This window comes from Carlito syrichta, unplaced genomic scaffold (genome assembly GCF_000164805.1).
Source record: "Carlito syrichta isolate Samal-C Ts95f unplaced genomic scaffold, Tarsius_syrichta-2.0.1 Scaffold312570, whole genome shotgun sequence".
In the NCBI taxonomy this organism is placed as follows: Eukaryota; Metazoa; Chordata; class Mammalia; order Primates; family Tarsiidae; genus Carlito; species Carlito syrichta.
Genome location: NW_007256666.1, coordinates 982140 through 1007402, shown reverse-complemented (window position 1 = coordinate 1007402; position 25263 = coordinate 982140). Strand labels below are relative to the sequence as shown.

Here is a 25263-nt window from a genome sequence, read left to right as displayed (position 1 = left end):
TGTTTGATTGGCACAGAGCTTGTGCTCAATACTTTTTTATAAATAAATGAATGAAAGAAAATTTGGGGTTGGAGGCTTATCCCTTGGAATCTGCTACAGGCTGGTGTTAAAGAAAAATGGATCTGTATTTGAACAAAAGTACATTTTCATGTCTCTGCATTGCTTATTTTGTAAAGAGACAGACTCAATGATTAGTGTGTGTGAAGGAACTCAATACTAGTAAGTATAGGAAACATTTGATGGTACTGGTGAATGGTGTTGCATCAATCTGGAGGGGGGATGGGAATTGGTTTCACGTGGATGGATTAATGCCACAAGACAACTCATACCATGAGTTGGCTGAGATCATCCAAAAAGATAGGCAATGATGACTAGAAAAAAGACACAAAAGTAGAACCACAATTCTTGGGGGAGAGAGAATGAAGGACAATCAGAAACCTAGATAAATCAAGTTCTATTCACCAGGGGACACATCCAGGGAAAAGTTAATTCACTTTGAGAAGGAACCAGTATACGTAACTTTTCAAGACACTCTCAGACACTTATAATTTATTAAATTCCTTTTGTTGGTGTTTGTCATTAACAGGAAATTCACAAATATATATAGCCCAGAGGTGAGTTTTTGGTCTAATAGTAGTTTTAAATAATCTCCTAAAAACCCACAAAACAAAATATAGAAAGATGGCAAGAAAAACAGAAGGCAACATAGGTTTTTGTACAGAATTTATACTTGATGATAAGGAACAAGAAATGTAATTGAAATGTACAATTAAAGACTTGCTTGTACTTGAATACCCATATAAATCACCTGGAGATCTTAGTAAAATCTGATTTTGATACATACATCTGGGTGGGGCCTGAGATTCTATATTTCTAAAAATGCTTCAAATAGATGCCAACCCTTTTGGTTCTCGAATCACACTTCGGCTAACAAAAACCTACACAGGTCCTCTTTAATAGGTGTTGGCAGCCACTTGTGGTTATATGTAGACAAGGGTTGCCTTCTTATCCACATCTTGACTGCCAGGTTATCATGAAAGCAAGTCTCAAAACAAGTTCTAAGATATGAACATTGGGCCACTGGGCACAAAACAATCTTACAGCCTGTACCAGAGGCATAGTAAAGTCACAGCTCTGTCTTCTTGAGTGCTCGGTGTGACATGTAAGAGGCTCACAGCTACAAGGGCCACTTTTCCTCTATTCCAGTGGTTCTCAAAGTGTGGTCCCTGATCCAACAGCATCAGCATCACCTGGAAACTTGTTAGAAATTTAGATTCCCTCCCTCCCCAGACCTACTCAATTAGAAAACCTGGGGCTGGGACCTGGGTTATTTGTATTTTTAAACAAACTCTCCAGGTGATTCTGATGTTTGCTCAAGTTTGAGAACCGTTGTAGTATATAGCAGGATTCTGTCAACCATCTAATTGAATTCAGGCAACCAAGAATCCAATGAACCATAGCTGGACATTTTGGAATCCAGCCTAGGGCACCACTTCTAAAGATAGAGGGCCTACTAGATTCTTCTTAAACCCTGTTAATGTAAAGGCGTGGAATGTTTCTAAAACTTTTTCAACAATCCTTATATTTTACAAACCACTAAAATCACCAAGGCAAGCCCGTCTAACATTAATTAGGATAATTAATGAAACCCCTGGAGTAATAGGAGCTAAATATAACTGAATCATTTACAGTGGCCGCCTCTGGAGTGTGGCTTTTTGATTAATTGCTAGCCAACCACCCCTGGAGTGTACGTTCCTGATTAAGACAACTGACCGCCTCTACAGTGTAACTTAAGCTAACACACACATACATCATATTGTACTGTCCATGTGAAGGTTTTTAAAGACTCTTAAAGTATACTTTATTAAGGCATCATTTAAACACTATAAAATGCTTCCATTCTTCTAAGTGTATAGTTGAGCTTTAACAAATGTATATACTTGTGTAGACACCACACCAATCAGGATATATGACATTTCAATCACCTAGAAAATACCCATATGTTTCTTTGTGGTCAGTTACCCACCCCCACCCTACCGCAGGTTACCATCTGTCACTATAGCTACATTTTGCCTGTTCCAGAATTTCACATAAATGGAATCAAATAGTATGTACTGTTTTGTGCCTGGCTTCTTTCACCTAGCTTAATGCTTTTCAGATCATTTCACATGGTTGCATTATCAGCAGTTAGTTCCTTTTGTTGCAAAGTAGTATCCCATTGAATGACCGGACCAGTTTGTTTATCCATTACCCTATTGGTTTGTTTCCAGTTTTTGGCTATTATGAATAAGACTGCTGTGGACATTCATGTACACATCTTTTTGTGGACATATGTTTTTGTTTATTTGGGGTAAATATCTAGGAATGGAATATTTGGGTCATAATATAGATATGTGTTTAATTTCATCAGAAACTGCTAAATTGACTCCAAAATTGTCATACTACTTTACATTCCCACAAGTAGTATATGAGAGTTTCAGTTTCTCCGTATCCTTACCAACATTTGGTATTGCCAGTCATTTAAAAATTTTTATGCTGAATAGTTTAAAGTAAACTACAGGCATTTTCTTTCCCCTAATTTAAATTTGGTCTTTTAGGTTTGGTCTCTTTAAAGGTCATAAAGCTAAAAATGTTGACCTCAGTGTCTTGAATATTGATGACATTATGGCCCTTTCCTAATACCTCATTAGGATTGGTTCTTTGGGTACCATGTGATTATGACAGTTAGTCATGTTTGTCAGTATGATCGTTCTTTCTTTAATTCTTTTATTCATTGATTTATTCAGTTGACCACTCAGTCCTCAAGCTGTATGAAACCTGCTTTTCCAGAGAGCTGTTATATATTATATTGCTAGAAAATATGACAGAAGCAGGTGACAGGGTTCTTGCCTTTAAGGTGCTTTTTGGAGTTGGGCTCCTGAAACATATATACACAGAAACACTAGAAAAGAAATATAACCAGTGTCTATCCAGGCTTGCACAGACTTGAGTAAGGACATATCTAAATATAATTTCCTGCTAGGTGATGTGAGTCAGGGCTTGATAGACAGGTGACTACAGTAACCACAGTAGTATAAGTTGTTGAATTGCTACTCTGTGCTGAATATTAGAATGAGATTATACCTTAGAATATAAAGTCAAATGTTTATTTTAATCACAACTATATTTTAAAATGCATCTCATACATAAACACACACACATATATGTTGGGTAAATACTCAAAATTGTAGCAGTGCCTACTTTTAGTTTATGGAAGTATGGATGACTTGTTTACTTGATTTTATGTATTTTTTTTGAGTTGAGATCTTACTTTGTTGCCCAGGCTGGAGTGTGGTGGCATGATCATGTTTCACTGCAATCTCTACCTCCTTGGGCTCAGGTGATCCTTCCACCTCATTCTCCTGAGTAGCTGAGACTACAGGTGTGCACCACACCATACCACACTCAGATAATTTTTTTAAAATTTTTTGTAGACAAAAGGTCTCATAGCCTAGGCTGGTCTCAGACTCCGGGGCTCAAGCAATCCTCCCACCTCAGCCACCTACAGTGCTGGGATAACAGGCATGAGCCACCCTGCCCAGCCATATATATTTTTTGAGTCGGGGTCACTCTGTCACCCAGGCATGAGCCACCACATTTTTTAATATGTCAGTTTTCCACCATGGGCATGTATAACTTTTATAACCAGAAAAAAGTTATATTGCCTCTAGATTGTCTAAGTTCTTATAGCTATTTCAATAATGTATTTCTTGTTCTCTTTAATCTTATGCAACAAAGATTCACTACAGTAGATTCAGATTATGGTCTAGAAAAAAAAATGCCTATCCTTTTGTCCCTCTTGAGGACAAAGACTATATGAATGTCCCCAGGCTGTGTCGCTGTAGTTCTTCACAGAACTTAGCCTTCCTGATTGTCAAAAGGCAAATGGAATTTTCTTTTTTTTCCCCCACATTGACAGAATTTCACTCTCCAAAGCTTGGAGCATAGATACAATTATTTTTTTCTAGCCTATTTTTGTGGTTGTTGTAGTTGTTGGCAGATCATTGTGTTTTTTTCTGTGCTTTCTGATGAAATAACTAATGATCTTTGTTTCTTCTCTTTTTCTTCAGCTGACCTGAATAATGTCAGGTTCTCAGCTTATAGGACTGCCATGAAACTTCGAAGACTGCAGAAGGCCCTTTGCTGTAAGTATTAACCAGTACTTGAAGATCTTGATAGTTTTTTCTTTGCTTAAATAATGAGTTGGGATATGTTCACTTGGAGAAGGGAGAAATAGCTGTCCCAAATCATTTTGCAACATAAAATTCATTCTTTAAAGTATCTTTGGCCTCTTGTTTGCCTAGATTGTTTTGTTATATTGTTCAGAATCATTCCTGTCACCAATCTTTAGCTACTGATGTTGAATTGATATTGATAATTTTTATTTTTCAACGAATGTCATTGGCATCCATAATTACCATTGTGAAACTTGCATCATCTCTTCCTAGTCTACCTTTGTTTTTATTATCTTTTCAAAGTGTATTTAGTATTTGATGACTGTGACTACCTTACTTAAATCAAAGCCCACTGTAACTGTGGAGAGGAAGAGATGGCTCTGAGAGCTTGTAGCGTGAGAAGGAAAGATTTATTTAGGAGAGGATGAACAGCCTACAAAGTAGACTACAAAGGAATGGCTAATAAGGGAGAAATAAAATTCTGAGAGCTTATAGTGTCACATACTGTATGGGAAGAAAGAGGGGACCTATCACCAGAGTCAGATGTTGCTAGGATGTCAGGTTGAAGTTGGGGAAAGTGTCCATTGGATTTAGCAACAAGGAACTCTTTAGTAGCTTCAGTGAGATTGTAAAAGCACAGTGGAGGTGGTGCAGTAAGTTCAAAAGTGGATTAAAAGTGGGGATGTAGGAATGGCATGGACAGTTCTTGGAGAAATTTAGTTGTGAAGGGGAAGAATGTAGGGCAGTAGCTAGCTGGAGAGGGCTGAGAAGTTAATGGAGATATACAGTCATGCATTGTTTAATAACGGGGATACTGCTGAGAAATGTGTCCTTAGGTGATCATTGTGCAAACATCATAGAATGTGCTTTCATACACTTGGAAGCCATAGCCTACTACATACCTAGGCTATATGATATAGCTTATTGCTCCTAGACTACAAATCTGTACAGCTTGTTACTGTACTGAATACAGTAGGTAGTTGTAACACAGTGCTAAGTATTTTTGTAGCTAAATGTAGAAAAGGTACAGTGATACCAGATGTAGTGGCTCATGCCTGTAATTCCAGTGCTTTGGGAGGCCAATGTGGGAGGATCATTTGAGGCCCAGAATTTGAGGCCAGCTGGGCAACATAGCGAGGCCCCTATCTCTACAAAAAAAAATTTTTTTAAATAAATTAGCTAGACATGGTGGTGCATGCCTATAGTCCTGGCTACTTGGAAGGCTGAGGTGGAAAAATTGCTTGAGCCCAGGAGTACAATGCTGCAGTGTGCCATGGGAAAGATGCAGTGAAAATATGATATTTTGTGATATTATGATGAAACCGCTGTCGTATATGCAGTCCATTGTTGACTGAAAAATCGTTATGACTTTTTTTCAGTTGACCCTTGAGCAACACAGGTTGGAACTGCTCAGATTCACTTATATGTGATTTTTTTTCAATCAAATGCCCACAGAAAATACAGTATTTGTGGGATGTGAAACCCAAGTATATGAAGGGCTGAATTTTTGTATATGCAAGTTCTGCAGGGACATGAGTATGCATGGATTTTTGGTATATGTGGGCGATCCTGGATCCAATCTTCAGTGTATACTGAGGGACACCTGTGTGTCTGTGTACACACACACACACACACACACACACACACACACACACACACACAGAAAGAGAGAAAGAGATAAACAGAGAGACAGAGAGAGACAGAGAGATTTGAGTATATTTATAAAATTTGAGAAGAAGATAAGGTAAGATTAAAGTTATTGGCTCAAAAGGTGATGATAAAAAATGTGAATTCTCAGAGGATTTGGGCAGGTGATCCAGAGTCCAAGAGAGGGAATAGAGACCTGTCTTCCATGTAATGGGTAGAGTCCAGGGAAAGATCTGTGCAGACCCAGGTAACTAAGAGACCTGGTAGCAGGATGGTGAGGGATGTCCATTTCAAGGCTTCTATTTTCTATGTGAAGTTGAAGGAGAGTCCCTGTGATGCAGTTAACAGCAGAAGGTGATAAAGTTGAGGTTGGGCTTATCTTTGTGGAGAACAAGAGAGAGGGCAGAGTTGAGAACCAGCATTACAAATCCAGAGGTAGCTGAGTGTTTTACAGCAACACCAGTCTGCGGGGGTACAGTATTTTTCCAGGTACGCTCAGCAGTCAGGAGCTGAATGCTTCTGTCCCAGGGTAGGCAGAGAACAGCAGGACAGAAGTGGGGATTTGGACAAGAGTAGTTAAAGGCCAGGCTCAGTGGCTCAGCCTGTAATCCCAGCACTTTGGGAGGTCGAGACAAGTGGATTGCCTGAGCTCGCAGGTTCGAGACCAGTCCGGGCAACTTGGCGAGAACTTTTCTCTAATAATAATAATAATAATAATGAGTGGTTAAAGTGATATCTGTCAAGTCTGTATTGGGGAGGAGACACTATGAATTCAGGTGGAAGTTGGGGATTAGGAGATAGAGGATCAAGAGACTAACTGTTCAGGGAAGCAGATATAGTAAAGAGACTAAAGGCCAAGAAGTTGAGTTGTGGTCAGAGAGAATCATAGCTGAACATTATTTTAAAGGTGGAAAACAGTTCTAGGTGATTAGATGTAGGATATGACCATTTGAGTAGGTGGCAGAGGTGGAGTAGACATGAATTTCCATGGAGATGAAATAACAAGTTAAAGAATTGAGAGGCTAGAATAATGCACAAGTCACTCAGCCCAATGTTGGAATCATCTGGAACTGGGAGACCAGAACTGGCGAGGAAAGACCATGAACCCTGGCTGCCAAGTCTTCAGGAATGAAGAGGTTTGACCAACGGTTCTGCAGAGTCTAGCACTAAGATGGTCAAGGAGTCACTTAGTACATGTTTCTTACACAGAGATGGAGAAGAAATCTCCTAGAAGTAGACTTGTTTAGAAGGAGAGACTAGGCATTTCCCCTTCATCTTGGTATCTTCAATGCTTAGCACAAAACCTGGTACAGAGCAGGCTTCCATATGTTTTTATGGAATGAATACATGAATGAAGGTAAATTGAGGCTTCCATTTCCTTCTATCTTGTAGCCTGAAATTATCATTTTTCCAGCTATATACCTGCCAAGTTTAAGTGGACTAGTCCTAGTCCTAAGATTTCCTTGGGAACCTGTTAATATACTATGACTCGCAAAAAGTATTTTGGGGTAAAGTTATGGGGCTGGATGGGGAAAATCTTCCCCTCTCTTTCTTCTCCAGCCCCTGCCCCATCCCTGGGGTGCTGCTTTCTTTTTCATGAAAGAGTAATTAGGAACTGGTTATTATGGGAGGGCTGTAAAATACTCCGATGAGATCCTAAAAGTTTAAAAAAGGTAACCAGCTGTTCCAGGTCATACTATGAAAAAGCCCAGAAATAGACTGGATGGAAAAGTTTATAATGACTGTGCCTGTCTAGAGCATTAATTTTGGCCCTGGAATTAGGCATTATTCAATATTCCTGTTTTGAAAAATTATATATGTTTTATCATATGCCATTTCAATTTATGTTAACATTTCTGATAAAGATTGGGAAAATGTGATATTATAAAACATTTTGACCATTTGAGGTGATAATATAAAACCTGGAATTATCTTTTGGAGGGAGGACCCTTTGTAGTACAGGCTTCTCCCGCTAGGTAAGTGTTCTAGGAACATCAGTGTACCAGCTAGTGTTGTGGGAGGCTGCATTTGGCTTCAGTGATTTTTTTTTTTAGATTCTTTCAACGTGTTTGCCCATCTCATGATGGGTGATTTACGAGTGCACCAGCTCACACTGCACTGAGTTTTCAGCAGTTTTTGACCAAAACAGCTTTACCCCTGTACTCCACCCTCCCTAGTCTCCCGTTCTCACACTGAGTGACTTTTTTTGTTTGTTTGTCCGGATGAAAAAAGTCCTCAAAGGGACACATTTTGCTGATATGGAAGAGATGCAACAAAAAATGGCAGAAGCACTAAACGCCACCAAAATTGATGAGTTCAAAAACTGATTTTTTTCTTTCTTTCTTTTAAAGATGTGGGGTACAATTCAGGGTTAGGTATACAAAAGTTCATCATGCAGTTATCCTTGTGGATGAGGTGTGCCCCTCCCTCCCCTGGCAGTTTCCCTCAACTGCCAGTCTCACCCCCAAAAAAACTGTTTTGAGTAGTGGAAAAAGTGTCTCAATAGGTGTATTACATCAAACAGGGAGTACTTTGAAAGTCTCTGAAGTGAAAACATGTAAGAATAAATACAGAATTTTTTAATAAATGAATTCCAATTTGGGAGGGATTTTCCTCTGTAAAATTAAGTTCTAAGTGTAGAATGATTTCTTTAATTTTTCACTTTTAAACAGATTTGAAATTCTCAGCATTTTCTTTCTGAGATTGACTTTTTCCATATTTGAAAAAAAAAGTCAAGTGTGGTGAAATTAAGGTGTATTTATCTAAATTAAGTACTGAATTCTCAAGAATGCTTGGAGGATGCCATGCATAGTAAGAATATAGAATGAAGAGTTCACCAATCCTTTTATTATTGAAAATATGTGTGGTCACATTACTTACAAACTTTTCACTAGATGATTTAAGAATTTTCTCTTAATTTTGCATTTGCTTAGGTGTAGCTCCAGCCTTTTGTCATTTCTGTGCCTGCAAAACCATGATAAAGAGCTATTGTCTGTGGCAAAGGCAAATAAAACTTGCCTTGGCTAGCTTTTCCTACCAAAGGCTGCTTCTACTAACTCTTACTTTAAGGAAAATTAATGATGTTATCGCAGTGATTTCCTGATGCCAGGGAAGAGTTTGAATTACAGATGCCTTAGGAAATATGCACTGCCACCTCTATTAAGCACTTGATCTTATTTTTTCCCCTTCTCTATCCACATTTCAGTATTACAGAAAACAGAATAACACAATTTTATCCACTATAGATAATTCCCTATGTAAGTGGAAAGCATCAGCATTGGCCTATAATGTCCCCAGTTTGTAATCAGTTAAATGTTGCATGACTCCATATTGCCTCTCAACACATTGTGAATGAAAATTAAACTCAATAGAAAAACAGAAACAGAAAGAAAATGTTAGTAAGAAGGATTTATACGTTGGTTCATAGGGCTGATACCCCATTTAAAGTTATGAAGAAGATAATCTAAGCTTTTTCTTTCTCCTGCTGTAGTTCTGATGACATTCTATAGGTATGTGGTTTCTAAAGTTAAAAATATAGCCAACTTCTAAGAGTAGAAATAAAAATGCACTTAACAAAGCAAGAGTATTTAGTTTATTAGTGTGTGGTAGACTGGAGAGAGCCCAAACCATAGGGCTAAATATACTGCAGTTGATAAATGTGACAAATATTCTGCAAACAACAAGAAATAAAGAACAATTTGCTTCTGTTCTGCAACTAAAGCACACATTATAGAGATTTGGTACAGCCCAAAGTTGTCTGAATAATCACAGCTTTTGGATTCATCTTCCCCATGACAAACCAGGTAAAAAATGTGCTTCCTTCTCTGTAAATGCACCTCACTTTTTGATAGTGTGCTAAGGGTGGCATTAGGGTTCAGTAGCTAAAGAAGACCCACAGGACTCACAAATAACATGGCTTACAAATCTACAGTCTGCTGCCAGAAAAGGCTGCATGAGGACAACAGCATTGAAGTTAGGATTTGGTTCCACAACTACAGGCTGCCTACACAGAAGGGGGTCTCGGGAGGTCAGTATAACCAAGCCCCTCCCCTACCAAAAAATCTTTTTCCATATGCCATGTGAAAGGCCATGTCTGTGTTATTTCTGAATTAAAAACATCTTGAGGACATAGCCAAACTAATTTTGTCAGTTTATATGATTTGACAGGTATTGATGCCCCAAAGAGAGATCGCATAACAAGAACCATCTCTTTCCCCAAGGGGAAATACTGTAGTTCTGTTTAAATTTTGTTCAATACCCATGAGTTGCACTCTAGGGAATAAATAATTGGCTCTCAGTTATGATTCTGAAGTATGTTCCATCCTTCAGTAATCACTGATTCCATTCTCCAGTTACTAGCCTTTCTTCTAAAATTGGATACCCTTGATTATCAGTTTTCCTTTTCTCATTCAAAACAAATTCTACCTGACAAGATAATTCCTGCCCAGCACCTAATTCTCCCAAGTTTCTTCTATTCCAAGTGGTTTCATGCTCTTTGATTCACCAGTATACTGTTATTAAGAAATGACATCTGTGGCCCAGTGCAGTGGCTTAAGCCTGTAATCCCAGCACTTTGGGAGGCCGAGGCGAGAGGATTGCCTGAGCTCCGGGGTTTGAAAAAAGCCTGGGCAACTTGATGAGACCTCATCTCTACAGTAAATCAAAAAATAAGCTGGGCATGGTAGTGCACGCCTGTAGTTCCAGCTACTTGGAAGGCTGAGGCAGAAGGATCACCTGAACACAGCAAGCTGAGGCTGTGGTGGCTGTGAGCATGTCACTGCGCTCCAGCCTGAGCAACAGAGTGAGACTCTGACTCAATAAAAAACAAACACGCAAAAAACAAACAAAAAAGAAATGACATCTGTAATATAACTAGGAAATAAACTTGAGACACAAAAATGGTGTTGTCTAGGCTAAAGTCATATAAATAATAGCCATTCCTAAGTGAACTTTGGTTTGGGTATGTCACAGGAATTTCTATAACCATCTATATCAGTTTCTACCTGTTCAATCTCAGGAAAGTAGGCCCACCAAATTAAACTTAATTATTTCTCCATGATCCAAGGGTCTCACTTGTCCCTTCACATGCTTAAGACTTTCCACACACAGCAATGGGCAAATAGCTATTTTTATACATATTATTATGACAGATGAGACATACGGCACGTAAACCTTCTACCACATACCCAATACATGCTTTACATTTTCATCATCACAATTAATGACTACGCAGTGTTTATTCGGATTGTTATAAATAATTGTTCTCCAGATTTGACTGGGTAAATATTCCCAAAAGATAATTTCTATAATACTGAGTGATCTATCACAGAAACAAAGAACAAAACATCATATGTTCTCACTCATAAGCAGAACTTGAACAGCTATTGTAATACTGTAAGAAAGGGATTGGCAGTAGTGGGAAACTGCCAGGGGAAGCAGGGGGCACACCTCAACAACAAGGGTACCTGCGTAATGAACATTTGTATACCTAACCATGAATTAATTGTACCCCACATTTTTAAAATAAATTTTTTTAAAAAAAGATAATTTCTAACACAGATACATCCTGGGAAACAAGAGCCAAAAGACATATTAATTAATATTAACCAAAAGCTACATTAATATTGCTCCATAGACTAGTCATAGCCAGGACTCTCATCTCTTCATCCAGTGTGTTGGCCAACTGACCTACTCACTTCTTGACCATTTCAAGGAGGAGGAGATTTTAGCAGAGTCCTTCACCCTAAGAGGCATCTGAGTGTCAGCTAAAAGAGCATATTATTCTATTATTTTAAGCCTCTTCCCAGTCACCAATATTATGCTAGATTTTCCCCTTTTAAAAATCTATTTGCTGGCTTTTTTCCCTTTTGCAACAATCTCATCTTTTTTCCTATATCGATTTTAATCCAAACCCTCTCACCACAAACAAAATACAGATGGTCCCCAATTTACAAAGGTTCAGCTTATAATTATAATTCTTTGACTTTACAATGGTGCAAAGCATTATGCAGTCAGGAGAAATTGAACTTCTAAATTTTGAATTTTTTTTTGAGTTGGAGTCTCACTCTGTCACCCAGGCTGGTGTGCAGTGGCACATTCACGGCCACCCCCAGCATTGACCTGCTGAGCTCTGGTGATCCTTCTGCCTCAGCCTTCCAAGTAACCGGAACTACAGGCATGTGTTACCATGCCCAGCTATTTTTTTTTTTTTTTTAAATTGTAGAGACGAGGTCTCACAAAGTTGCCCGGGCTGGTCTCAAACCCGTGGGCTCAGGCAATCCACTCACTTCAGCCTCCCAAAGTGCTGGGATTACAGGCTGAGCTGCTGAGCCCAGCCTAAATTTGAAATTGGATCTTTTCCTGGGCTGGTGATATACAGTGTGATACTCCCTTGTGATGCTGGGCAGGGGTACTGAGCCATAGCTCCCCGTCAGCCACACGATTAAGAGGGTAAACAGTCGATACTGTGCAGTGTACTGTGTTGCCAGATCATTTTGTTCAACTCTTGGCTAATGGAAGTGTTCTAGGCTAGACTAAGCTATGCTGTTTTGTAGGGTAGGTGAGTTAAATGCATTTTTGACTTATGATATTTTCAACTTAACGATGGGGGTTTTTTTTCTTTCTTTTTTTTGAGTTGGAGTCTCACGCTGTCACCCAGACTGGAGTGCAGTGGCCGCTCCCGGTCACCGCAGCCTCGGCCTGCTGGGCTCCGGCGATCCTTCCGCCTCAGCCTTTCAAGTAGCTGGAACTACGGGCGCATGCTACCACACCTGGCTATTTTTTTGATTTACTGTAGAGATGAAGTCTCGCCAAGTGGACCAGGCGGGTCTCGAACTTGCAGGCTCAGGCATTCCACTCACCTCAGCCTCCCAAAGCGCAGGATTACAGGCTGAGCCACCAAGCCCGGCTTAATGATGGGTTTATAACCCCCAGCTTACGATGGATATAAACCCATCATAAGTTGAGAGATATCTCTGTGATTTGGGGGTTCAGTCACAGGGCTAGTACACATTTAGCTGGTAGCAAGAGAAGACATGCCAGCGCTTTCCCTTTAGTCAATTCCCAATGGTAATTAATCAGATTGGATTAGTAGAATGAATTGGGGCTGCCCTATCAATCGACAGAATATTTGTGACAGCCCCAATTAAGCAAGGTGTAGGGAAGGATTAATCCATTCCATTGATCCTTGTGGAATTTTTGCACTTAAGTTCCAGCTAATAGCCATAGTATCTTGTTTTGGAATATATTACCAGCCTTTGAGATTCTTAATTGTAGCCCCAGTTCAGGTCTGGCATCAAAAAAGAAAATTGTAGCGAAATAGGGAACACGTGTAAATGCCCCACTTGAATTATCCTTTTAATTGTAATTGGTCTCATAGGTGTAGCCCATTTATCAAAAGTGATATTTTTTGGTTGGAACTCCACCTGCAGGCGAGAAAGGGTGATGATCAACTGAAGAAGATTCTAAATTGACTTTAGCTTTAGCTAACTCAACCAAGGAATTGACCTTTTAGCAGCCATTAGTTTGCAGTTGCCTTCTAATTCATTTTGTTAGCTCCTTTGGTTCAGGTTCTGTCACTTTCACTAGAAAGCTGTATTGTATTATCAGTAACTAATTTCAAAACCTGTGCTCCTTCAAACCAAAGGTAGCTTGTTGACCAGCAACCAAGGTTCACTTTTATTCCTTTTATTAGAATCATCTTTTTTTTTTATAAATAATGTGTTAGTCATTTTTTTAGCTAAGAATAAGATGGGGGAGGTCTTCTAAATAATCTCACTTCTGACACTAGCTGCACTGACAGTGGCAGTTAAACAGGGATCAATTGCTGAGTTCATTGCAGGAAGAGGATGCAATATACCAACACCATTAAAACCAGGATATGCATCACAGCCACAGGTTGCCTCACAGCATAGGGTCCAGAACAGCCAGGTATAAGCTCTAATTACTCTCTCTCTCTCTCTCTGCAAGGGCCACACCAAGATGCATTTTCTCTGGATCAAAAGTCACTGATGTGAGCACAAAACACCTTGGAAACCAAGGAGCACAAATTGGAATTTTAGCCAGGGTTTCTTACCTGCTGGTAACCTAGGTATATACTCCCTATGTAGCCAGCCCCAAATGCAGTGGCCTTTGCAGGTCTCACTGAGACTAAAGCCGGGCTTGGTGGCTCAGCCTGTAATCCCGCGTTTTTGGGAGGCTGAGGTGAGTAGATTGCTTGAGCCCGTGGGTTCGAGACCCGCCTGGGCAACTTGGCGAGGCCTCATCTCTAATAAATCAAAAATTAGCCGGGCATGGTAGCGCGCACCTGTAGTTCCAGCTACTTGGAAGGCTGAGGCAGAAGGATTGCCGGGAGCGGCCACTGCACTCCAGTCTGGGCGAAAGAGTGAGACTCCAACTCAAAATAAGAAATAAATAAAATAAATAAAAATAAAAATAGTCGGTATTCTTGTTGGCAATAAACAATTGTGATAACTTGAAACCCATGGCTATGCACCAACACAGAAAGTCACTTCTTTTCGTTGCCTTGACCAGGGCTCTGCGCTGTGTAGATATGTTAGCAAAACATCTTATGCCAACTCCAAACCCTCTGGGATTAATCCTCACTGCACTGTTAACTACATCAAAGTGCACTGACTTTATTGCTGTGCATGGATTTGCTTGGAAAGTCCTTCAGCCTTAAGTGTGAATTGTCTGTAGAATGATGTGGTATCAACAATTGTCTCCTCTTCCCACAAGCACCTTCTGCTGCCCAGGCAAGAAAAATATGCAAACATAGAGCAGTTCTTCCATCATTATTCTCTTCTTTCTATGTCTGTGCTAGCTAGGTTAAAGAATTATTTATATCAACATAGAATGTTTAGGCTGAGGTTGGGGTTATATGAGCACCATGGAACTTTTTTTTTAACCACTATCAACTTTTTGATGCTTCTCTTTTCTCCCACTGTCGTCATTAGTATGGAATGCAGAAGGGTTTTCCTTTTCTGTGAAGTCAGTAAGGACACCTTCTGCCACCCACCTTCTCACCTTTCAGTATGTATCTCCAGGAGAAATAAGAAAATCTGGGTATCCTGCCATAACACCCAGAGCAAGTCTCCATATCTCTGGTTTCAGTTTGCTCAACCGGCAAAATGATTTTAAAGGGACTTCTAGCTCTAAGTATCTGTCTATGATTCTATAAAAGACAAAAAAAAATGCATCTCAGCTCCTCATTGTGGCATATAGAGAAAGGAATAGAGTTAACATTTGAACCTAGGAGGTTGAGAGGATGAGTAGGCGCAACCAGAGCCTCAGAAACCATTAGTGGGACCCTTGTGCTTAAGGCCTCCCTCCCTACTCATTGTCTGCTTTCTCTGCTTAGCAAAGAGGATCCTGGAGAACTAGTCATTTTTGTCCTTTCCCGACTCTCTCTCTCTCCCACAGCCCTCATGCATGAAGGGCACCACAAAATGGTCCCTATTCTTCAATGGCTTCAAAGCCTATAGCATGCGCTGCTGTAAAAATATTTTTGAAGGAAAGGATCTATTGGAATTCTTGGGTTTTTATATAGCTTTAAAAATATGTTTCCTAGTGAGTGCGCTAAAGGATATATATTTTTTAAATGGAAATTTTTAGCTTGAGGAAAAAATAGTTTCGCAAAACTGTGTCTGCTGGTTGCTTATTGACACTTCTAGAAACAGCTAACCATTATGTCTAATGTTTCATCAGAAAATCTTCGTGTATTCTTTTTGAGAAGTTTATGGATGTGTGGCAATTAAATTGTCCCTCTCGATTTTCTCACCTCTTTCCAGGTTCATATCATATGCTGTTGATACTTAAATAGAAGTCTTTAAAAATTGTTCCATGAAAGTGGAATTCTGTTTGATGTGTTTGTTTTGGGAAAATCTTCCGTGATGGATTGTTCTTGTGTTTAACCACATCTAGTTTTAGCAGAACACACTGCACAGTATTCTCTCCTAACTGTGTCATCTTCTGCTCCTGTAATTTCAGAGCAATTGCTTTGTTCCCCTCTGGAGCTATTTATACTTCAAATTTTCTGTTCTGTGTGTTACCCATTCACCTGTACAGAGATAAGAGCAGACCCAGTCAAATGAAATTCATGCAATTTTGCTCTTTGTTTGTTTCTATCACCTGGGTAAATTAGACTCTTAATACAAAAGTGAGTCTAAAAATTCTCACTTCTTAGTTTTTGTATCCTTGGATATGAAGCATAATATTTATAATGATTACAAAAGAGTAACAAAAAAGAAAATAATAGAAAAACTTCAAACTACCCATAGCTTTCTTCAATGTATAAGGAAACATATTGGAAATGTTTGTGTTTGGAAGAAATCTGTTCCTCTCCTCTATTAATGGAACTAATGTGCTGTGTTTCTAAGTCTCCTCACCACTTGTACTTGAAAATGTGCCCTCTGAGGAAGTCAAACACAAAGAAGAAAGAGAGAGTGAAAGTTTAAGTTCTTTGTCCCTGGATCTCTCTCAAGCCTCCCATGCTCTCCCTACTGGGCCTTGCCCTCCTCACAGCTGCCTGCCTGCTTGAGTTGTTATCTTTATTTAATTTTTTCAATTTGTTTCCCCACCAGACTCCTTCTCAAGTCTGTCTCCCAAATTATGTTCCTCTCTGTCACTTCAGCTTCCATGAAAAGAGATCACTTCTCTATCTTTGGAGTTTTTTTTTTTTTTTTTTGAGTTGGAGTCAAACTCTGTCACCCAGACTCTGTCACCCAGACTGGAATGCACTGCCATGCTCCTGGCCACCGCATCCTCAACCAGCTGGGCTCTGACGATCCTTCCGCCTCACCCTACCAAGTAGCTGAAACTAACGGCATGCACCACCATGCCGGCTGATTTTCTGATTTATTGTAGAGATGAGGTCTTGCCAAGTTGCCCAGGGTGGTCTCCAACCCGTGGGCTCAGGCAATCCGCTCACCTTGGCCTCCCAAAGTGCTGAGATTATAGGCATGAGCCACCGCACCCAGCCTTTTTAGAGTATTTTAAAGTGAAGTGAGAGGGGGCTTTCCTTCCATCAGAGAGGCACTAGTCCAGGATATTTTAGGGAAACTGGTAGATAGGAACACAGAGCTTTACTCAAGTAGGATGAAAGACCAAAAAGAAAAACAATCCTGCTTTCACCATAAGGACTCATGCTTCCAGAGAAACTTCCATTTTTCTTTCTTTCTTTCTTTTTTAAATCATGTGCTACATAGGTATTAACTACTATTTTTGTGTTGTTCTTAGTGTTTGATTAGAGCTAGCCACGAATAACTAGTAAAATACACTAAAGTCTTAAGTTTGTGTTTCTTTATTACTGGGAAAGCTGTTTACTGCGTGGGATGATTTATTTTTTTCTGAAGCTGAATTGATAATTGTATAGCCCCTTCCCCCTAGGTGTGTGAAAGATTTACTTAATGAACATTGATTCCTTGTCTTTAAAGACTGAGAATTCCAACCAGAGTTTAGGTGTTTAAGGTTTATAAAAGCAATGTTGTTGCATTTCTAATTTGGCTACTAAATTGGCTTTAGAGAAAAGCATCTTTCCGTGACACTTGGGAATAAAGTTTGTGATTTGCTGATGTTGGACAAGGTTGAAGTTTCACTTTTGTTAAATTTTTATCTTTCAGCATATGATTAAATATCATCTCAGATCAAAGGAATTTTCCTCTTTCAGTCTTATAAAGTTCTTAGAATACTTGAAAAGTACATTGTTAAATACAATGTGTAAGGAGAAATAAATGAGCCTCAGGTCTAAAAACTGAATAGATTATGTAGTTACTTTAGTTTGCTTACAGAAAATTTTAGTGAAGACTATTTTTTCCACCTAATGTTAAGGCAGCAGAGAGATGCTGAGATGACTGATATTCCAGGGAGAAACACGCTTAATGATTATAAATGCATAGCTAGAAATAGAGTTTACACAACCCTAACTATACAGATTAACAGACCTTCTCTAATACTACTAAAATCTCTGCTAAAACATTATTTTTTTAATATTCAGGTGGAAATGGACTCTGTTCATGTAGAACAGAATAGGTCCTCTTAACTCTCAGATATTCCCCATTGCTTCAGGGATAAGAGTTGTCCTTCACTCTTGTCTTCTCCCAATGCCTATGAAATTTCAGAACAGTCTCAGACCCTGAATACTGGTGAGACTCATCAATTTAGAGCTGAGAGAGGAAAACAAAGCACTCTAAAAAAAAAAAGGGTGGGGTTTAAATTTGGTGTTTACTAAAGGGTATAAGATAGCCCTAACCAGGATTCTCAAAGGAAAAGAAAGGATGACGAAAGGAGGATTTTACTCTTTGAATCATTTGTGATTTTATGTGGTTTTTACAGTGGATCTCTTGAGTCTGTCAGCTGCATGTGATGCCTTGGACCAGCACAACCTCAAGCAAAATGACCAGCCCATGGATATCCTGCAGATCATTAATTGTTTGACTACTATTTATGATCGCCTGGAGCAAGAGCACAACAATTTGGTCAACGTCCCTCTCTGTGTGGATATGTGTCTCAACTGGCTGCTGAATGTTTATGATACGTAAGTACGACAAGGTTTTTTTGGGCTCTGTCACAGAAGGCTTAGCTTACAGAATGGTGACAGTGTAATTAGCATTCTAACGGGGCCCCAGAAGCTGTGGACCTAATGCTGTCCCTGTGATGAATCACTTCTGCATTTATATGACTTGAAAAATATTTTGATAAGCTAGGAGGTAAAAGCCAGAAAGTAGATTGCTCTCAGATTAGAAAATAAACAAAACCCTGAGATACTCGTTTTTCAAACAGTAGAACGAGTCAACATGTAGCCATTGGTTCTTTCTTGCCCACATATTTTGGAATTCCTCCATGCACTTCGGGGGGTCACTCCCTCTCACTGGAAGCCATGGATGTACATGCTCCTGGAGATGCTTACATACCTGTCACCAAATCACAGTGATCTTAGTTGATACTTAAGAGAATTTTGTAGATTATGAATTGATAAGACAAATAAAATGAAAACAAGCTTTTAACGCAGCAAACTCAGCCCCTCAAACCAAGGAAGATTTGTTTTGTTTTGTTTTTTAATAAGGTTTTACAAAGTTTCAGTTTGGCACCTCCATTCATCACTCTCTCTTAGAGAATAATTGTTTATTTCTCTTGGATTGCACACAGGAGATATCCCCAGCTCTAAGCTTAATGAAGACAATTGAAGTATAGAGCAGAAGGAATTGGTCTTGATACTGACTGAATTCTTCTTAGACCTCAAAATCAATACATGCCTCATTTCACACATCAAGAACATATTCCCATTTAGAAATCTGGAAAGGTTTTCTGAAAGCAGTTGTGTATCAACTACTTTGTCACTTGCTTTTTTTTTTTTAAGTTGGAGTCTCACTCTGTCGCCCAGGCTGGAATGCAGTGGCACGCTCACGGCCACTGCAGCCTCCATCTGCTGGACTCATGCGATTCTTTTTCCTCTGCCTTCCAAGTAGCTGGAACTACCGGCATGCACTACAATGACCAGCTTTTTTTTTTTTTGGAGTTGGAGTCTCACTTGGTCACCCAGACTGGAGTGCAGTGGCCGCTCCCAGCCACCGCAGCCTCTCCTTGCTGGGCTCCGGCAATCCTTCCACCTCAGTCTTCCAAGTAGCCGGAATTACAGTCATGCACTACCACGCCCGGCTAATTTTTTGATTTATTGTAGAGATGAGGTCTCGCTGCCCAGGCAGGTCTCGAACCCGCGGGCTCAGGCAATCCACTCACCTCAGCCTCCCAAAGGCGCGGGATTACATGCTGAGACCGGCTCCAGTTTATTTTTAATTTATTTATTTAATTTTAGAGATGAGGTCTCACCAAGTTGCCCAGGCTGGTCTCAAACCCCTGCGCTCAGGGAATCTCTCACCTCAGTCTCCCAAAATGCTGGGATTACAGGTTTATGCCACCTTACCCAGTCTGCTACTTGCCTTTGTTGTAGACTTCTGCTAGCTTCTTCATTAAAATATATACCTTTTTTCCATCTTATTTTTTTCTTTTGATAAGCTATCACTTTTTAAAATTTCAGTACAACCTGACTTTTAAATTTGTAGTAATTATCTACCAAGTCTTTAAACATGTTGGATTTGAATTTTGGATTACATTTACATTTGTTTGGGTAAGGGTTTGTATTCAAGTCTCCCCTCAAATCTATTTTGGCACTGTTTTCTTTTTTTTTTTTGAGTTGGATTCTCACTCTGTCACCCTGGCTAGCTTGCAGTGGCACGCTACTCATGGCCACCGCAGCCTCCACCTACTGGTTGGATCCTTCCAACTCAGCCTTCCAAGTAGCTGGAACTACAGGCAAGCGCTACCACGTCCAGCTAATTTTTTCATTTTATTGTAGAGAAAAGGTCTCACCAAGTTACCCAGGCTGGTCTCGAACCCCTGGACCAGGCAATCCTCTTTGCCTTGGCCTCCGAAAGTGCTGGGATTACAGGCTTGAGCCACCACGCCCAGCCGGCACTGTTTTCTTTGCAGATGACATGTGAATGGATTCTGAAACTATAGCTTCATTCTACTTGCCTGAAAATTACTTGGGGATAATTTTGATTTCTTAAAGACTTTAGTTAATATTATAAAGCTTATTTGGTAAACTTTGATTTACCTTTTCTTAATTGAGAAAAAAGAAGAAAATCTTCCAATGATGGCAATTTTGTTAATTCATTAGGGCCCAAGATTTATTTTTGACCAAGGGATTTAACAAATTATACTAATTGACAACATATTTTTCACCAAAACCAACCCCAACTGGGACCTATCCTTTGTGATTTTAAAGTGTTAGATGGGCCAATTATTCTAATTTTTTTCTTTTTTTCTTTTTTTTAACCAATATTTAAAGTCCAGTAGCTTTCCATAATAAAATTAGAAGCTGAAAAGCTATTGAAAGACATTTTCTACAAAATGGAAAACTTTTTATTTTTATTTTTTGTTTGTTTCCTCCATGGATGAAATAAGCTTGTTAGGTGGAATGCTTTATTTCAGCTTTCTGTATTTAAAGTGAAGCATATCTATATTAAAGCACTGACATACCAATAGATTACATACACATTTTTCTTTTAGAGCATATATTTGAAAGCTCTCTAATAGAGTATTTTTTTCTTATGAAGATAAACATTTATATTATATATTATATGAATTGAAGTTATTAAATTTCTTCTCAATAAAGGGCTGATGAAAATCTAAATGGGTGTTTAAGAGAGCAGAGCAGTTAGTTGCTGGTAATATTTTTGGCTTCAATTACCAAAGTAGGCAATTTGTTTCAGCAACCAAAATTAGCTTAGTACACAGTTGTAATTCTTCCACTTACTGACTTAAACCAACGTGGCTATAGGTGAATGGAAGGATACTTTTTTCTTATTTCATGTAGAACTACTCTTACAGTTCTAGTAAGGGCTTTTAAGAATTGAAAACTGGTTGAGTTGGTCAAATAATGAATTTGGAAAAGTTCTTAACAATCATAATAAAACAGTGATCAATAGAGTTTTCATATCCAGGGCTTTATTCTTTTTTTCCTTTTGGGGGCTTTATTCTTAACCAGAAGTATTTACCCTCTAGGAAGTTGGCAGTAATTGTTTTCTGGTTTGATTCTTCATAATAGGGGACGAACAGGGAGGATCCGCGTCCTGTCTTTTAAAACTGGCATCATTTCTCTGTGTAAAGCACATTTGGAAGACAAGTACAGATGTAAGTAATGTGTACTAACTCTGTATTCTTTTATTAATGTTGGCTAATTACCCTAGTTTCTAGATGGAAAATGACAGACTGTTCTCATTTGACAGCAGGTTCTTCATGTAAGATGTAGAACTACTTTTACAGTGTCATAAAATTTGGTTTGTACCATTCCCTGTCAAACATTAAATTGCAGGTATTTAAATAGAGAATGAGGATTAACTTCTCCAGTCTGAGTATAATTTTACATTACACTGACTGTGTCTGAATAAAACACATGTTCCTAGAGGATAAAGTCTGATTTCCTAACCCTTTTCTGTAAGCCAGAAAAATAAATGTGAAGGTTTAATCCCTGCTCTTGTGTAGTCTTTGGATTCTTATTTAAAGAGTGCTATCTGGCATTCATGTTCAAGAAACATTGTTTATTTTATAATCATTTTACTGCAAGTTGTACCAACACATCCAATTCTGTGACATGACTAACATTTTGTTATTTGAGAGACAGACAGCTTGCCATTCCTTAAAGGGTAAATATGTACCCACCCTGCAGAATTTCCTTTTGATTAGCCATCGGGTTTTTCTGCTTGAAAATTATAAATCCAAATTAAAAGCCAGTGCTAAAGGAGAGCTGGTTTCGATGGCCAAGCAACCATCCATCTCCATTGTGAAGGACTGTACTTGATTTTCCTCTTTAAAAGCTTGTGAAATCAGGCGAAGCGAGGACCAAAGGGAGGCCCAACTGTACCTATAGCGAGGCCCAAACTGTACCTGTATGATGACCACTTATCTACCTAATCCTGAACTGTACCCCACATCTTTAAAATATAAATAAAAGCTTGTAAGAAATATTTTCAGTGAAAACATTAAACAAACCAAGTCTATCTCATCTTTTCTCTTTTCCCCTGAGACCTAGCCACACATGTGAAGAGATGTACTGGACTTAAAGACAGGCTACTCTGTGTCCTACTGCTCATTTCTCCTCCACGAGTAAGCCACAAAATACACAAGCTGTTTTAGCTCTTACTTTTATGTAGCTTCCATTTGAGTTTTGTCATCCTAAGAACCAAAGAAAAATAATAGAACAGCTTTCGTTAGCCATTTTAAAATGTAGATTGGATATGCAAGATATTTCTGTGTGTTTTCCTCCTTTAAATATTGTAGTTACTTATTATAGGTTAGTTTTTAATCTAGCCTTATCAGCAGAATAGTACCAGCACATTGTAAACACTGAATTGAATCATCAAGGGAGCTTTGAGACTGTTTCAAATAACTACTGAGAGGGAAGATGTTTTGAGGTTGGTGAAACAAAAATATTAACTTCAGAATGAGATGTTTGAAAATAATTCATAACCTTGAAAATAAACATCTATGTAGGTGTATCGGAGAGATGGTAAAAAAAAGCTGTGCGTGTGAGTTCAATTTTATTACTGCCATCTTAGCTATCTCATTAAAATATTTAATTTTCTAGAGTTTAAAGTGTGCTTATGGGTAGGAAAAGCTCTCTTGGATTAAATTTTTTTGGCAACTTCTAGGTGAATATAAGGCATGATTAAAATGATTTTATTTCTGAGAACAAAACAGATATTGCAAGTGTTTGATGTGTTCACTCATTCTCTCAGTGACATTTATTGGGAGCCTGCTAACCACTGGGTACTGCTGTTCTAGTCTAGATGCTTCTGGCACACAGTTGACAGACCAAGCTAAGGTTTCTATCCTCAAGGGGATAGCACTCTCCTGCCAAAAGACAGACACATATTAAATCAATGCCAGTATAACATGATATGAGCTAATTGCAAATGTGCACAGCATCCTGTGAGAACACATACATGATAGGCTAGAAACTTGATGATCTTATGACTCCATAAAGAAGTCCTAATTATGGCCGGGTGCAGTGGCTCACGCTTGTAATCCCAGCACCTTGGAAGGCAGAGGGGAGACGATTGCCTGAGCTCAGGGGTTTGAGACCAGCCTGAGCAACATGGGGAGACCTCATCTCTACAATAAATAAAAAAATTAGCTGGGCATGGGGACAGATGCCTGTGGTTCCAGCTACTTGGAAGGCTGAGATGGAAGGATCGCCTAAGCCCAACAGGTCAAGGCTGCGGTAACTGCAAGCGTGCCACTGCACTCCAGCCTGGGTGACAGAGTGAGACTCTGACACACACACACACACACACACACACACACGTCCTAATTGTGGTACATGTAATTGCTGATGTCCAAAGGAAATGGTGCTTTGGGCTAGTTATGTCTCTTAATGCTAATTTTATGATATTGACTACATCCTATATATATAATAGAAAGGGTGCCAAAAAATGTATACACATGTTAAGAAAAGAAACAAAAAAGGGCTGGGCTCGGTGGCTCAGCCTGTAATCCCAGCATTTTGGGAGGCCGAGATGAGTGGATTGCCTGAGCCTGCAGATTCAAGACCAGCCCAGGCAACCTGGCGAGACCTTGTATCTACAATAAATCAAAAATTAGCTGGGCATGGTAGAGCGCACCTATAGTTCCAGCTACTTGGAAGGCTAAGGTGGAAGGATCGCCTGAGCCCAGCATGTAGATGCTGTGATGGCCATGAGTGTGCCACTGCACTCCAGCCTGGGTGACGGAGTGAGACTCCAACTAAAAAAAGAAAAGAAAAAGAAAAAAATGTATTAAAATTATAATACTTAATGAGATGAATACACGTCACATTTGACTTCTGCAATTACAAGAGGTTCTCAAAGTGGTTACCATCAGCATCTAGACACTTCTGATTACAGCAAACATTAACATCTCTTAAAATGTGTATACATTTTTTGGCACCCCCTGGTATGTCCCAAGGGATTGTGTTCTGGCTTAGGAGAAATTCAGATGTCAAGGATACATGTAAACTTGCATTTCTTGCAGGGCTGTAGTTTATGTAAAAGTTGTCATATTTTATATATACACAGTGATGATTAGCTAGGTCCATAAAAATAATAGCTATCCAGATTGGCACAAATTAGAAGTAACCTGTCTCTGTGGAAGTATTGGCTACCCTTGCAAATTGGTACTGGAATTGAGTTGGATGTTAGGTTCTGCTAGTATCCACCTGGTGCTCTGTTTTGATTGTTGCAATTTTCTTCTTCCTTTCGTAGACCTTTTCAAGCAAGTGGCAAGTTCAACAGGATTTTGTGACCAGCGCAGGCTGGGCCTACTTCTGCATGATTCTATCCAAATCCCAAGACAGCTGGGTGAAGTTGCATCCTTTGGGGGCAGTAATATTGAACCAAGTGTCAGGAGCTGCTTCCAGTTTGTAAGTTATTCACCTTTTAAGTCACATATTCTTTACGTTTTATAAATTAATTGTTAAAAACCCACAGAATTTCAGTTTCTTACATTAGCTCTTTTTTAGGCAGTAGGTATGTGATGTGGGATATTTGGAACCTCTGAAGGAAGCTGCTGCTTGGAACTCTGGGTTTTGAGAAGGAAGACAGTGCAGAGGAAGGAAAATAAATCTCCATCTGCAACAGGGCCCCACAGTTACTAGGATGCTGGGAGGGAAGGGAATCTATGGTAGTTCAGCAAGGGAGAAAATAAGTAAATCTCTGGTTACAAACATTTTTTGTAAATAAGAAAGTGACCTTTGTAGGTTTTGTAATATCTTAATTGCTGTGTTTTTTCCCCCTAATTCTCTCATTATAGCTTCCTTTTTATTTTATTTTGTTTTAGAGTTGTAAGGTATCTGTGAGAATTTACTACA

The 25263-nt window shown here is 39.2% G+C and overlaps 1 protein-coding gene across 4 annotated transcripts in view; it reads left to right on the top strand.

Moving 5' to 3' along the window:
• Nucleotides 1–25263, top strand: part of DMD (dystrophin) — a 158536-nt gene that overhangs the window by 42845 nt on the left and 90428 nt on the right. For all 4 annotated transcript variants that reach the window (XM_008069948.1, XM_021718521.1, XM_008069946.1 and 1 more), the window contains exons 3-6: nucleotides 4110–4184; nucleotides 18192–18393; nucleotides 21466–21551; nucleotides 24659–24816. In XM_008069948.1, the coding sequence (XP_008068139.1) occupies nucleotides 4110–4184; nucleotides 18192–18393; nucleotides 21466–21551; nucleotides 24659–24816 (521 nt within the window). The remainder of the gene's footprint in view (nucleotides 1–4109; nucleotides 4185–18191; nucleotides 18394–21465; nucleotides 21552–24658; nucleotides 24817–25263) is intronic.